The sequence below is a fragment of the Trichomycterus rosablanca genome, chromosome 25, assembly GCF_030014385.1.
Source record: "Trichomycterus rosablanca isolate fTriRos1 chromosome 25, fTriRos1.hap1, whole genome shotgun sequence".
NCBI lineage: Eukaryota > Metazoa > Chordata > Actinopteri > Siluriformes > Trichomycteridae > Trichomycterus > Trichomycterus rosablanca.
In genome coordinates this window covers 8,845,852-8,862,036 of record NC_086012.1, presented here as the reverse complement: position 1 = coordinate 8,862,036, position 16,185 = coordinate 8,845,852, and the positions used below count along the sequence as shown (strand labels likewise).

Here is a 16,185-nt window from a genome sequence, read left to right as displayed (position 1 = left end):
TAACGAATTTTAAAAAGATTTTCGTAAACAGTTTCTCTTTGTGACACTGACCAGGAGCAGGAAGGTCAGGGGTTGACATTTCAGGGGTTGTGTGCAAAGAAGAAACATAAACATAAACCCTTTAAACAAGGGTTGCCAGGCTTTGGCATTGTGGCATTGGCATTTTTTATTATTCAAGTATCAAAACAATACTTTTATTATAATTTAACTTTATATTTCTTTATTTTGCTTGCTGTATGTTGGTGCTAAATTTGGTTCTATCCCAGTCTCCAACTCTCTTCTGTGCCACTGACCAACAGCCATGTTTGTGTGAGTGTGTATAAAACAATGTGCCTGTTTATTTACTGTGCATGTTTTGTGTGTATACATGTATTTTGTTCTTACTGTGACGGTGGCCAGCAGTCCTTCAGGCACATTAGCAACAATTATTCCGATGAGGAAGATGACAGCCTCCAGCCAGGTGTAGCCAAGGATGATGGAAAGGATGAAGAATGAGACACCAAGAAAGACGGCCACACCAGTGATGATGTGGATGAAATGCTCGATCTCCAAATTGATGGGTGTCTGACCCACCTCCAACCCTGAGGCCAGTGTAGCTATGCGCCCCATAACTGTATGATCGCCGGTCGCAATTACAATGCCACGAGCCGTGCCTGTACACACAGGAACATCATCACACACAGATAACCATGACAGTAAGTAAGGTGAGTGAGTAAGGGTCTGAGGGAGGAAGGGAGGGAGTGAGTAAATGAGTAAGCGAGTAAGTGAATGAGTGTGTTAGCTCTTGGATGACTAAACATCTGGGCTAGAAGGAAACAGTAAAGACATGCCTGTCTATTTATGGACATCACTGAAGTAAATAAAGATGCGTTTTTGTGAAAATAAATTGTATGTATTAAATGAATAAATGTATGAATGAATGTATGAATGAATAAATGAACAATTACTTGGATGAGTGAATAAGAACAGAAGGTCTGAATGGACCAACTAAGACATGAATCATGTTTTATCACCGCTGTATCCTGGTCAGGGTCACAGTGGTTCTGGTTTCCCCCTAATTACTGAACGCAATGCAGTAAAAACACCCCAGACAGGACGCCAATTCATCGTTGGGTCCTGGCCTTCCTTTCTGACATAGTAAATCATGTTTACATGTTGATGCCGACTGGCCAATAGCACCACTGGGGATTCAAACCCTGGATTTTCTAGTGGGCTATCACAGTTTACTGCTAAATCAGTTAATACATTTATAAACAAATAAATACATTTCTACATGCCAAGGTTAATGTATTAATAAATATACATCGGTAGGTGTGACAAAATTATGATCAATGGTAGCTAGAAATTATATTGGTGAAAATTAAATAGATGAATAAATTTTTTTATTATTGATTAGGGACAAGGAAACAAATGAATAAACAAAAGAATTAGAGCAAACATATGACTGTTTCTATGTGAGGTGAGAAAGTGAGTGAATTATGTTATTTCTTAAGGCAATGAAAGAAGAAATGAACAAAAATTTATAAATTAATAAATGTACTAAAGTATAAATAAACACCAACACAACAATTTTGGTGTGGTGAGAGTGGAATAACGTTGCTTCAATGTTAACAATGTTCAATGAACAACATGAATAAAATAATAAATGAACAAACAAACAAATTAATGAATTAATTAATGTCTAACCCTCTACACAGTTGGTGGAGAAGAAACCAATGTTTCTGGACTCAAGGGGGTTTTCATGGGTGAAGTCTGGGGAGCGAGTTTGAGGCTCAGACTCGCCTGTCAAAGAGGAATTGTCTACCTAAAAGAGAGAAAGTGACATTAGTTTTATATTTTTATGCTGGGTTTTCACAAACTACAATTTAATGTAAATTTTCTAAACAGCTTTATCGACATGCCACATACAGTTAAAGTCATTATTTTACTTTTAGCTTATGTAATGTAACTACACAAGTAAAAATTAGTAAAATTGTTAGATATGACTGTATAAAAAAGGTTGACACATTCCATGTCCTAAGCCAGGTTTACCCACTCTGTTTGCAGTTGTCTTAGAATTCCATTACTCATTACACTGTATGAGATTATTTAAACATTTTGTGACGAACAATTATGTGCATTCAGTATCATATTAGCTATATGTTCTTAGATCAGATTTTGGGGGCGTAAAACCTGGCATCCACAAAGACTGTAAACAATGCAGGTGATTTCCATAATCTGAATGGAGAAGAAATTTAGCTCATACACCCACATAGTGCAAGTCTAAAAGCAAAAAACTTTCCAGTATTTGCATTAACTTATCTTATTTGAACATGAGTTTGGTTGTTAGACAGCTTTACTTTTTGCTCCTTGCAAGTTTGTTATATCAAGAGTATTTTATTTAGATCATATTTACATTATTTCACTTTAACAACAGCAAAATACAAACTGTTTTAGACTGGTTTTTGGTCTTTATTTCTTTTGTTTAGTTTCTCTGTCACATGAATCCTTAAGTTTCTATTGTACCTTGCAGCCACTTGAGGAGATGAACCGTAGGTCAGCTGGGATGCGATCGCCTCCTTTTATTTCAACCACATCTCCCACAACCACCTCCTCTGCATTGATCTGTCTCTTCTCACCCTCTCGGATCACAATGGCTTGCTTTGTGACAGAGAGAGAGAATTGAAAAACTATTATATTATGTTACGTTAATATATTATGTTATGTTAAATATTAATAACAACATGTACAGTAGGTAATGGTAGGCTGTTTTTTATGGTGATTTAAATGTAAAGGGATATTTAATGTTACCTTATAAACTTAATTGATTTTTGTAAATATAAAATAATTCTTAATTTTATGCCTGCAACACATTCCAAAACAGTTGGGGCAGTTAAAACCATGAACACTGAAATGTAAACCGGTGATGCAGTAATGTTTGGGAGATAAAGAAGCAGTAACAAAAGAATCAGTTGTTTACAAGCAGGAATAAGCAAGCAAGTCCAATATACTTTTTAATGGAAAAGTAGTTCTGGCTAAAGGTTAAACCACATATTGACTGACCAAGTGCCCACACAAACACAATTGGCTGTGTCTTAGGAAAGAAACAAAATAAAAGCAGTTCCTGATGTAATTGCGGCCTCTGCTGGCTGGTCAAGGCACCTGCATGAGAGATGGTCGATTCAAAGATAGAATTGTGTGACTATACACTATATACTACGTATATATGTTTTTTGTAATACCCCATCTCTGTCAGGTAATTAGAAATAGTCATGAATATGCGCATCAGAGGGGGTGTTTGATAATCTGCAGCTCCTCTTGGTCACACATGGCAGATCACAACTTGATTGATTGCATACACAAAAAAATGTTATTGAAGAAAAAAAACACAGACTTAGTAATTAAACCTCCCTAAACACTGCACCCAAGGTTTGTAGTGAACGTTTATTTTCTTAAAATGAATGTTAACGATTTTTGAGAAACATAAGTTAAAAATCAACAACCAAGCAAAATTAAACGTGTGTTTTTAAAGCACCAACATACATACATTTATACATACGATCATTTTACTTTTGTGTTCAAAGGATAATCAGCTTATGTGGTGCATCTGATGCGCTGACTTACAAACAGCATACAAATATACTCTAGCCTTACCAAGTAGGTAAGAAATAGCAAACTCTTTTTATATGTAGCTATCCTGTCTTACTATGGAAGCTGAACATTTAAGACTCCATGACTGGCACACTTACCTGTGGCACCATGTTCTTAAAGGAGTCCATGATTCGTGAACTTTTGGCCTCTTGGTAATAGGAGAAACAACCAGTGACGATGACCACAGCAGCCAGGACCACTCCCAAATACAACTGCATAACAAAAACAATGAGCAAATGTAAAAGCAAATACAAATGGAAATGCAAAAATAAATAAAATAAAATAAAAACAGAAGCCCATTAGTTAGTAGAGGGCAGTTTCACCTGTGTTCCAACGGCTTCTAATTCATAGTGAACCTGCTTTTTTGAGATAATTCAACCATCTATACAAACGTATTTTATTTAATCTCATAAGGTCATTGTCTGACCTTAAAGAATAAACCACTATTTCATGTACTTGTACTCGTGTACTTCAGGTCCCTGTATAAACACAGGGACCTGAAGTTGCTTAGAAATTGCCAAAATTATGCAAGGCTCAGATTTAAACCTCGATCTCAGTGGTGGTAGGCTAGTGTAATAGACTGCTGCACCACACAAGCACCCATAATCTATTTTTATAACCTACAATTTTTGTTGTTTTGTAGGGGGCTAGGTGTGTTTCGATAATTTAACTCCAACTGTATCTTAATTTAAATTACCATTGAACAGTTCATAATATTTACTGAAATTCTTAGACGGTGGATGTAGCAGTTAAAATTAGGAAATGGTGTACCATGTCAGCTATGTCTTCATAGCAAGGGTTTGCAACATGAGACCCACTGGCCATTTGCAGCTTGTGACAAATAGAGGTGCAACACACGTATTTGTAATTTAGGCCTATTTCTATCCATTAATGTGTTTTTGTGAGAATGTGAGACCAGCTACCGGTCACCATTGCATCCAGTTGCAACCTAGCTAACAAAAAGGTTGAAAACCACTGCTTTATAGCAATGGTATTTAAAATGTGGCTTGGAAGCAAAATTTGGCTGTAACAGAAAAGGTATTCAGAAATAGAAAACTAAGTATTTGTATTTAGTCCAATGCTGAAGAAGCAGTATTAAGCATACAATTACTTGATTTGTTTTTCAAATAATTAATTGCATAAAAATCTTTTGCAACTGCCACGCATACAGACTTAAATAGTTTTGTGTGAAGGAAGGGTGGTCAAAGGGTGCATGACTCTCTTTATATGCGATACTGCTCTCTGTGAGACCCCGTCTCTGGCAGGTAAAAATAAATGGCTGATTAATGTGCCTGTGTTGGAGGAGGCTCATGATAGCCTGCGTCTTTCCTGGGGGTCTGCAGCAGCAGAGAATATTACAGTTGGGGAATTAGATGAGACTAGATTGGGAGGAAAAGGGGAAAAATGCCAAAATATTGTTTCTTTTAAAGAATCTTTAAAAAAATAAAAACTCTGTGTAGTGTATTAACATAGGTTCACAATTTTACCTTTACATTAAGGTAGTCACTTTCAGTTTTGCATTCCTAAAATGATCTAATTATGAACTTGTGTATAGTGTACATGTATATTGAATGCTGGCTTTTGAAAAAGAATCAGAAACTGAATACAAATACTTTATGCTGAGTTTGCATTTTGAAAACTTACTCAAATTAAGTAATCTGTTAGTGGCCAACCATGATTAGGAAGTCTGACTGCTTCGACATTGACAATTGCACCCAGCCTGCCATTATTTGGTTTAGGGTGACATTTGTATTCCTACTGGCTTACATATTACGTGCAGGCTTGAAAGGTTTATGGTTTTATAAGCTTCTTTAAAATAGCATTTTACCCTACATTGACTCATTTACAGTATAATTACACTATATAAAATTATTGAATCATTTAAGGCTGCATTTTTATTGCCTCTGGATAATTCACAAATGCAATCAATTAGATCAATTTGATGATCTTGTAGTCATTGGTTTGATTAGAATAGCACTTACATTGTCATTAACTGGTTCATCTTCGGTTGCAAACTGAATGCTATATGCGAGAAAGCAGAGCAGGGCCCCAACCCAGAGGAGGATGGAGAACCCTCCAAACAACTGCCTACAGAACTTCACCCATTCTGGGGTGGTGGGAGGCGGAGTCAGAACATTAGGCCCATCCCGTGCCAGAATCTCCTGTGCCCTCTTATTGGTCAGACCCTGAAGAAGAGAAGAGCAAATTCATAATAATTGCGTTTTAAACTCACATGCCATGGGATAATCTTTCAAGTTTCTAATAAAAACAGTAAACTCTAAAGTGTAAATTAAGATTGTAAACCCAAGATTAGTGTAAGATGTCAAGTGTATGATGAGTTTGGAAACAGGTTACAGAAACCTGTAGATGTTCATATGGTTTGTTTTTGCTGGTCTTAAATGTAACGTAAGACAAAAACAAACTTATTTAAAAGTAAATGTATTTTAAATTATCATTTTATTTAGTAAAGCAAAAAAAATATTTGAAGTGTATTGAGGCAGGTAATAAAAAAAAAAAACGATATAGGTGTTGCATAAATTTTGTTATGTGGAACCACCTAGTGTGAAAAATATGAACTATACATATTTATATAGTTAACAATGTTGAATAGCCCTGCTTTAGGATAATTCTTTGTTGATGCAAATGTTGTTGATGTGTCTTACTTTCAGCAGATCCACTTCATAGCGAGCTGACAGTTCTTCCAGAGACAGCTTATGATCATCCTGCAAAATTAAACACATGCGGGAATTCAATCTAACCGCTATGTACCTCAATTAGCATTCACATTCATGCTCAAGAAAATAAAAATGCATGCACATTCTGCGTTTCCTCACCAAAGAAACCTCTTTCTTCAGCTCGTCCAAATTTTTTTCTTTTCTTTTTTTCTTTCCATTGTATTTATTAGCCGCAGGGCTGCTCTCTCGGCCGTACTGATGGAGAGAGAGAGATAAAGAGAGAGCATCCACAGTGAAATCATGCAAATGAGAATTCTGATTTTATCATGTGAGAATAAGATCGTGTCTCATGTACAATGGCATTCTGAAATTCCGGAAATTAAACTTTCTGCAGATGAGACCTAATTCTACTTATGTCAAACCAGATTGTTCACAGAGACCAGTGGCCATGAAGTAAATTAGAGAAAAGTCTGTAAACCATTTGGATTTTTTGCATTAATTACCTAAAATGACCTTTATAACAATCATACTAACAATACCAAAAACTAGTAACACACAAATGATTTATTATTAATAGTCAAGGTTCAAAGTACTCTTTATGACAAAAAGTATCCACAAACCTGAGCTTGTTCAACAAGCCATTCCAAAAACATTTAGGTGAGCCTGCATTGTTCCTTGGATGGCTCTGTGGAAATTTGTGCTCATTCAAAATAGTATTTGTAAGATCAGACACTGATATTGGATTAAAAAAAAAAGGTTTACAACTGATGTTCCAATTATTCCAATAGGTACAAGGGTTCTTCAAAAAGTTTCCCCACTATTTTAACTTCATTTATTAACAATTTCAAAAACAAATTATACATAATATAATTTACATAATAACCTTCCAATGCATTTTTTCCAGCATCTTACCAACTTACCAGCCACGGATGCACCTCTGCTTTCACATCATCATCACATGAAAATCTTCCCCTTAAAGCTTTGAGTGTCCAAAAAGGTGGAAGTCCGATGGCACTAAATCCAGACTATAAGCTCTTTCTCAGTCTTTCAGACCCTCACCGTTTCCAACCAAAATAAAAAAGTGCGCAAACATTTTGAAGATTCCTTGAATTTAACACGGTTGAAGGCAGGACTCTGCACTTACAGGTGGCATGTGGTGCTGTGATTAGAACTGTTGCCATACAGCAGTGGTAAAAAAACAATGAGTAAATGTATGATTTTATACATCCATTAGCATGGATGTAACTAAAGCACATAAACTTGGTAATTCCTTGGTAATTGTGATCTGTAAAAGACATCTACAAACTTTATTCTTAGAAAAGTTGATCAGCATCTGTAATCAATTTACCTGAATACTGTGTCATCTAAATATTCTATACCATCCACTCTTATTTTGCCTAGTCCCAACTTGTGGAGTGTGTTGTAGGCATCAAATTCTAAATTTGTTAATATTTATAAAATAAAATGATGGCCACAGAACTAAGGTTCAAGAGCAATAACAAATCACAAACCTGTTTTATTGTGTTTTACAAAATGTCCAGAAATATGGTTTATACATAAAGCAAGGACATTGACAATACAACTGCTGATTTATTATTAGTTTGAAAGGAGTGTTATTATTATCATATATAAAATTAGCAGACCACATTTGTACAGAAATAACACTAAAACATCTTTGACAAGCTTGTGTGGTATGACTATTTCTGTGACTGTCTTACTATGAGCTCTAGGTCTTCTGAGATTTATTTATGTGTTGTTTTTTAACAACCTCATGGACAAACACAAATAAGTCAAAAAAGCATCTTCAAATACAATAAGGTAAAGCTTGATTGACAGTAACCAGCATCACCCATGTGTCAATAGCTTTTAATTTATGTTAATTTTCTCCTACATAATGTAATAGTTACTAACATAGGCAGGAGACTATGCTTACTTGTAATTTTAATGAATGCAGTTAAACTAGCTTTATGTTTATGCACAGAAAAAATCATAAGTGACAGTTAATCATAGTCACTAAGAAATTAAAGGCCATACCACAAAGTTGAATAGCATTAAATAACTTTCTATACAACCATATTAATAATTTTGCTGTTTGTAATTAATAATGTTTTTTTGTGTATTTCTAAGCAAGCATATTTTCAGAAAACACATCATATAGCAATTAAAGTATAAGTGAATTAAATCTTTTTAATCATTTAGTCACAGAAAAATTACCTTTGCTGAAATAACAAAAATTTTATTAGTTAGACTACTTTAAAATACAAGCCTGCCCCTTTGTGTTACAGTAATGTTGACTATTTAAGCTAACAGGTTTAACGTCAGACATCAGTGTTTAATTTTTCCTATGCCCGGTTTCAAAGCAGTGTCTATATAGAAGGTGGCACAAAAAATGCTGTGTTTGGTGTTCTAATAGTTATGAGACAGACAGTAAGCTTATATCAACAAAAAGAATCCAAAAGTATCATCCAAAAGTATTGAGAATTTAGTTTTTCTCCTTTGGGGAAATCTTAGATTTAGGATTAAATGCTTTCAGCAAGCCGATAAATCAATTTATAAATTATGTATGTTTCATTTATAAAAGTCCAACACATCAGACATCTCTTCTCAACAGACCATCTCCTTCTTTTCCAAAATCTAACAATAAATCCAAAATACAACAATAAATGTTCAATAAAGCTTTATGTCAAGCTTTGAATACAAAACAACCTTGCCAGAAATATGCAAGGTTGTGCAAGTGCAAAGCGTGTCTATTGGATTTGAAAAGCTGCAGTACAAAAAAAATAATTGAATATATGGACCAGATGCAAAAGCCTGTCATGAATTATGAAAATAGAAATGCAGTGCCCTAAAAAGTATTCATAAACTAAACTAACTATATCCAAAACTATTTTATCAAGGGTCTCAGATTACACATATAAAAAAAATTTTTTTTGTTTGTTTGTTTGTTTACATTTATTGTGTTGGGGATTTGAATTTGAGTGTATGTAAGTATTTTTTACCCACCAATCTACACTTCATCACCCAAAATAATAAGTAAACATAGTTGTTTTTTAAATAGTTAAACATTGAAAAACAAATGTTTCTTATTCAAAAAAATTTATTTAATCAAAATGAGTATTTAAGAAGTGTCATTTAGTACTGGATTTATTTAAAACCTGGATTTCTTTATGGCAGATCTTTTTAAGCTCTGTCATACTAAATAGCAAGTAACTATGAACTACCATCTTAAGGTCTCTCCAAAGTGTTGATGGGGTTTAAGTCTGGGTTTTTTCTGGGCCACCTCCGAAGCCACTTCATTGTTGTTTTAGCTGTTGAAAAAAAACTGCCACACACAGTAGAAGGTTTGCTTCAAAGATGAAGCAAAGTATTTTTCAGGCATTCATCTTTCCCAGAGTCTCCAAGTCCCTGCTGCTGAGAAGCACCCCATAGCATACAGCTGCCACCAACATGTATGGCTGTACAGATGGATGATTTCTTGATTACCCAGGTGAAGTTTGTCACCAGGCTTAGTGCTCATCAAAAAGCATTTATTCATTTAATTAGATGTAGATGATTTTTTACTAATGTTGCCAGCATCGTTTATTGGTCATTCAGCATCATATGCCTTTTACTTAACTTGCCAATCTGCCATCAAAAGCCTGATGGAGTAAGCAAAATTAGTTGCACAGGCTTTTGGAGGGTCTCTGCAGAAGACTTTTAGAATAACTATTTGGTTCTTTCTTACCTCCCTGTCCAAGGCCCATTTTAGCTAGACTGCCCCTCTAAAAATGATTAAGACCATTGTAGTTCTGGGAACACTCAAAGCCGCCCCAAGTTGATTGCAGAAGACAGTTCCTTAGACTCCATGGCTTGGTTTTTGTTTTGACAATGTGGTGTAAATTGTGAAGTCAACTTTAATCAAATTGCAACAGTTGGACTCCATTTGAATTCTAAACACATCTCAGCATTAAAGCAAATATGATGCATCAGACCACATTTAAGGGTTTAACTGTTTTTGAGATTTCAGCATTTGAATTGAAAAAAATCAAATCTACAACACAAAAAGTCAAGGGAGCTGATATATAGTGAATAGTTCCCAAATCCACCATAAATAAAGCAAATTTAATAAAACAAAATTTGATGTAGTCATGTAGAATGTTTGATAATGTAATTTAATGTGGGTTCAACATGCCTTTTTAATTATAATGATTGACTATCAGTAATTAGGAAATTACAAAAATAGAATTTAAAAATATATTTGAAACATATTAATGCAAACTGTACACCTTAATTTTATATGTCTTAAAGTGAAAGTGAGTGTGTAAGACAAAAAAGGAAATGCTGAGCACTGACATTTCACACATGCTAGAGAAGAGACTAATGGAAATCATCTGTTCCTGCCACTCTGTTGCTCATAGCACAGTGTGTGTGTGTGTGTAAAAGAGAGGAGGAGAAAGAGACAAATAGAGATAGAGAGAGCAGACAGAGATAGAGAGAGAGCAAGAGAAAAGTAGAACATGAAAAAAGGGACTATGTCGAGAAAGTGTAAAACCAACATATTATCAAATAAAAGGTAAAAACACCCCTACAGCGCTACAGCCCTAAAGACCATAGGCACCACAGTGGTGTAACGCTAACGCTACACCAGCCCAAGTAATTTCCAAAAAATGTAACAAGCTGTCATTTTCCAGCAATAATCCTCACTTGTGTATTATAATGTACAGTTTTTGTCACAAACTGATTTGATTATATGAATATATTGTTTGACCATGTCTGATGTTGGCTTATACTTAATAGTCGTATAAATCCTAAACTGATTACTACTGTGCCTAATGTTAAAACAGTATGAAAATGTAAAGACATTTATACATAAGAAACTGAATTAAAGACTGAATGTAGATATAGCAGGGAGCAAAACTCACCCCTTTCCCCATGCTCTGAAAATTTAAAGGACAGATCTCTTTCTCCTAGATGTGTGTAAGGCAGTGGTGACCTTATTGGGACTGTGCCCTCCTACTTCCACCTTCCAACCCCCCTTTGATCACACACATAAGCCCTCTCCCCTTTTGCCACAAGGTAACCTGAAGCCCAACCACAATGCTAAACATGTCCTGAAACACCCATGCCAAAAAGGTTTGTATGTACTGTATGTGATGTAAATGCCAGTTCTCCACACTGTAACTGATGTTTTCTTGAAAAACATTTACAACAAAGATCTAAGATGTAAAAGTTGGTGGTTTATACTTCCAGGGGACCACTGCTGATTTATGTGCAAGTGTGCACTGGTCAACTGAAAGCATTTCTTACTGAAAAACTTGAGAAATGAAAACTCAGATCTACAGGATTGGACAAAACCTTGTATATCCTGTCCTAAATGTATTTAGCGACACATTATGTAAAAGAAAATATTTAAACATTAACATGTTTGTAATTATGAAATACTAGGGCAGTTGTTTTGTTCACAAAATTTTTCACAATATAAAATTAAAATATAGAATTCCAAAAAGATTGATAGTTGCAATGGATACATATCTTTACATATCTTTACCTTTTAACAATTACTCCTTTAAAATACTTTTGTATAAAAGTATATTGTCCGCTCAGCAACAGTCCATCAATTATAAGGGGTTTTAAAACAGTTCAGACTAAAATGGCTTGATTTTGCCTTTGTGCCTTTCTTTGTTTGTTATTCTGATTAAAACTGTTGTGTATTATCATACATGTGAAATCACATGACTGACAAGAAAAAGACTGTTAGTGTTTGTTTTAAAGTTAATCCAATCAGCTGTAGATTTTCTTAAGCTAATTTCTGATCAGGCGGTGTAGATACCAAGCTTAAAGTTTAAAGTTCATTGGTATGAGTCTATAAATAGCAATCTACAGACATTTTGCACAGACAAAAATTAGGACACTCCATAAATACATTTGTCTTTTTTAACACTATATAGACAACAATATTGGGCCATCTTGTCTAATTTATGAATTAATGTGTTTTAGCCACAACAAATTGCTAACAGATGTAACACATTAATTATATAAATTAAAATTATATGCTTTCAATTACCTCAGCCCCTCTAAACAGCTTCGGAATAACTTGGAGCATCAGTTGAGGCTTTTCTAACCAACATCTGTGCTAATCCATACAGATGCTCTTTTGACTAAACGGGCACAAATTCCCATAGATATACTTTAAGTTATCGTAAGATACCTTCTCAGAAAAGTGATTGTTGATATAGCTAAAAAGATCACAAAGAGGTCACTCTATTGTATTATCATTTTGTTTTTGAAATGGTATGTTGAACAAGCTCATGTTCAGGTGTCTAAACACTTTTGGCCATACAGTGTACATACATAGTGATATTTGATCTTTATGTTAACAACTGTGAAAGATGAAGGTACTATAACTAAAAAAAAAAAAAAAAAAAAATCTATTTTTATTTTTATTCTATTTTCTAACGTCTTTCCACTTGTGTCCTGCAACCTCTCAGAGGCCTTTATTACAATTGGTAATGCATATGAGTCTAAGAAGGGATTTAAAACAACCTTAAAATCAGCCTCAGCCATTCCAGAAAATTTAAACAATGACCAACATGTCCAGGTTAGGCTGTCTTTGAAAGTTCAGCCCAATAGCAGACCAAAAAATGCATAAAAACATTTCCAACAATCCCAAAATGTCATCTCAGGACCGTCAGGTAGTTCTTGCCACAGCTGATGTCAAAGTACAGTGTATCACAAAAGTGAGTACACCCCTCACATTTCTGCAGATATTTAAGTATATCTTTTCATGGGACAACACTGACAAAATGACACTTTGACACAATGAAAAGTAGTCTGTGTGCAGCTTATATAACAGTGTAAATTTATTCTTCCCTCAAAATAACTCAATATACAGCCATTAATGTCTAAACCACCGGCAACAAAAGTGAGTACACCCCTTAGTGAAAGTTCCTGAAGTGTCAATATTTTGTGTGGCCACCATTATTTCCCAGAACTGCCTTAACTCTCCTGGGCATGGAGTTTACCAGAGCTTCACAGGTTGCCACTGGAATGCTTTTCCACTCCTCCATGACGACATCACGGAGCTGGCGGATATTCGATACTTTGCGCTCCTCCACCTTCCGCTTGAGGATGCCCCAAAGATGTTCTATTGGGTTTAGGTCTGGAGACATGCTTGGCCAGTCCATCACCTTTACCCTCAGCCTCTTCAATAAAGCAGTGGTCGTCTTAGAGGTGTGTTTGGGGTCATTATCATGCTGGAACACTGCCCTGCGACCCAGTTTCCGGAGGGAGGGGATCATGCTCTGCTTCAGTATTTCACAGTACATATTGGAGTTCATGTGTCCCTCAATGAAATGTAACTCCCCAACACCTGCTGCACTCATGCAGCCCCAGACCATGGCATTCCCACCACCATGCTTGACTGTAGGCATGACACACTTATCTTTGTACTCCTCACCTGATTGCCACCACACATGCTTGAGACCATCTGAACCAAACAAATTAATATTGGTCTCATCAGACCATAGGACATGGTTCCAGTAATCCATGTCCTTTGTTGACGTCTTCAGCAAACTGTTTGCGGGCTTTCTTGTGTAGAGACTTCAGAAGAGGCTTCCTTCTGGGGTGACAGCCATGCAGACCAATTTGATGTAGTGTGCGGCGTATGGTCTGAGCACTGACAGGCTGACCCCCCACCTTTTCAATCTCTGCAGCAATGCTGACAGCACTCCTGCGCCTATCTTTCAAAGACAGCAGTTGGATGTGACGCTGAGCACGTGCACTCAGCTTCTTTGGACGACCAACGCGAGGTCTGTTCTGAGTGGACCCTGCTCTTTTAAAACGCTGGATGATCTTGGCCACTGTGCTGCAGCTCAGTTTCAGGGTGTTGGCAATCTTCTTGTAGCCTTGGCCATCTTCATGTAGCTCAACAATTCGTCTTTTAAGATCCTCAGAGAGTTCTTTGCCATGAGGTGCCATGTTGGAACTTTCAGTGACCAGTATGAGAGAGTGTGAGAGCTGTACTACTAAATTGAACACACCTGCTCCCTATGCACACCTGAGACCTAGTAACACTAACAAATCACATGACATTTTGGAGGGAAAATGACAAGCAGTGCTCAATTTGGACATTTAGGGGTGTAGTCTCTTAGGGGTGTACTCACTTTTGTTGCCGGTGGTTTAGACATTAATGGCTGTATATTGAGTTATTTTGAGGAAAGAATAAATTTACACTGTTATATAAGCAGCACACAGACTACTTTTCATTGTGTCAAAGTGTCATTTTGTCAGTGTTGTCCCATGAAAAGCTATACTTAAATATCTGCAGAAATGTGAGGGGTGTACTCACTTTTGTGATACACTGTACATGCGTTGAATATTAGAGGGAGATGGCAAAAGTTTAATTTTTATAAGAAGTGTACAAGCAGACTTTTCAAAACAAATAGAAAAAAAACATCAGGAATAGACCAAAAATTTTGCTTTGGACAGATAGATCCAAACTTGAATTATTTGGGCACATTAATAGAAAACATGTTTGGCGCAAACCAAACACAATATTTACTCAAGAACCTCATATCAACATGGGAAAATAATGGAAATGTCATGGTTTGGGGCTACTTTGCTGCAGCAGGGCATGGAATGCTCACCATCATTGTTTCCACTATGAATTTTTTATAGTATCAAAAAATGCTACAGAAAAATGTGAGACCGTTTGTCCAAAAACCGAAGCTGAAATGGAAATGGACCATGCAACATAATAATGACCTAAATGTATCTACTGAGGAATAGCTCAAAAGAAAAAATAAAGGACAGTTGGCAAGGTCAAATGGGATGTTAATCCTTTTGAGATGCTATGAGGTAATTGGAAACAGGCTGTGCATGCAAGAAACACCTCAAACATTACACAGCTAAAATAATTCTGCATGGAGGATTGAAAAAACCTCTCCTTCGTAGGAAAAAGGTTTTATGTTAAATAAATTTTACTTTCATCTATAGATATTGTTTAAAAGTTTAAATATTGATATACACATCATTACTACTCAAGAATTAGTTAGCTATTTTCTTCACATGACTATAAATCACATGCAGTTTGAAACAATAGAATGTCTGTTTTTATTAAAAGGGGTGTGCAAGGGGTGCATCTGCATTCAGGCCAAGATCATAAAAGGATATGCTGCTGACATGATTCATTAAGGTTTAATTTTTGTTGTTTTTAGGACAATCCATATGGTAAACAAAAAAGAAAGGGTATTCAAAAAGGTAGCTAATGTTACGATGATTATAATGTTTGATTTATTTAGGAAGTTTTTGGTGGGATCACACAAAGATCATTATCACGTAGTCACACACTGATCTCTATTATTCCCCATCTTTGTTTACGTGCCATCGACCAGGCTGCAACTGCACCCCCTTTAACCTACCATCCTTCAGATATAGCCAATTCGGTCTGTGTAGACACCCAGCCTGCTGACAGCAGAGCTAAGATTTAAAACAGACAGCTTGAAATGTCAGCAGTGGTGGGCTAGAGTGTTTTATCACTGTGCCACTTTAATTCCCTAAAGTCCCTCTGATTGAATAAGGTCCCTCTGATACCCTAAGATCCCTGTTCAAGTACTCACAATTTTAAAATTCTTTATATGTTTTAGGACATTGCCTAGACCATACAGATGCTTCCTCCTATTTAAAAAAATAAGTTATTTATATGATGCTGAAATATTTAAGATAAATGCTTAAATTTATTCAGGTCTTTAATCACAGGCGTTCAGGTGGCACAGTCTCTATTACGTTAGCCCACTGCTATCGGTTGACCAGACGTCTACATAGACATAATTGGCTATATCTGAGGAAGAAGAGATGGCCGAAGCCCTGCAATTGATTGGCGCCCAGTCCAAGTATTACTGTA

General features: G+C 35.9%; 1 protein-coding gene across 2 annotated transcripts in view; it reads right to left on the bottom strand.

Moving 5' to 3' along the window:
- Positions 1-16,185, bottom strand: part of atp1a2a (ATPase Na+/K+ transporting subunit alpha 2a) — a 53,789-nt gene that overhangs the window by 18,675 nt on the left and 18,929 nt on the right. The window contains exons 1-8 of one of the 2 annotated variants that reach the window (XM_062988163.1): positions 11,207-11,273; positions 6,465-6,560; positions 6,294-6,353; positions 5,613-5,816; positions 3,729-3,842; positions 2,506-2,640; positions 1,687-1,804; positions 385-653 (exon numbers count right to left, since the gene is read on the bottom strand). In XM_062988163.1, coding sequence (XP_062844233.1) covers positions 385-653; positions 1,687-1,804; positions 2,506-2,640; positions 3,729-3,842; positions 5,613-5,816; positions 6,294-6,353; positions 6,465-6,560; positions 11,207-11,218 — 1,008 coding nt within the window. In that variant the 5' untranslated portion in view covers positions 11,219-11,273. Of the gene's footprint in view, positions 1-384; positions 654-1,686; positions 1,805-2,505; positions 2,641-3,728; positions 3,843-5,612; positions 5,817-6,293; positions 6,354-6,464; positions 6,561-11,206; positions 11,274-16,185 lie in introns of those variants that run through there. The other variant, XM_062988162.1, reaches the window with a different exon arrangement.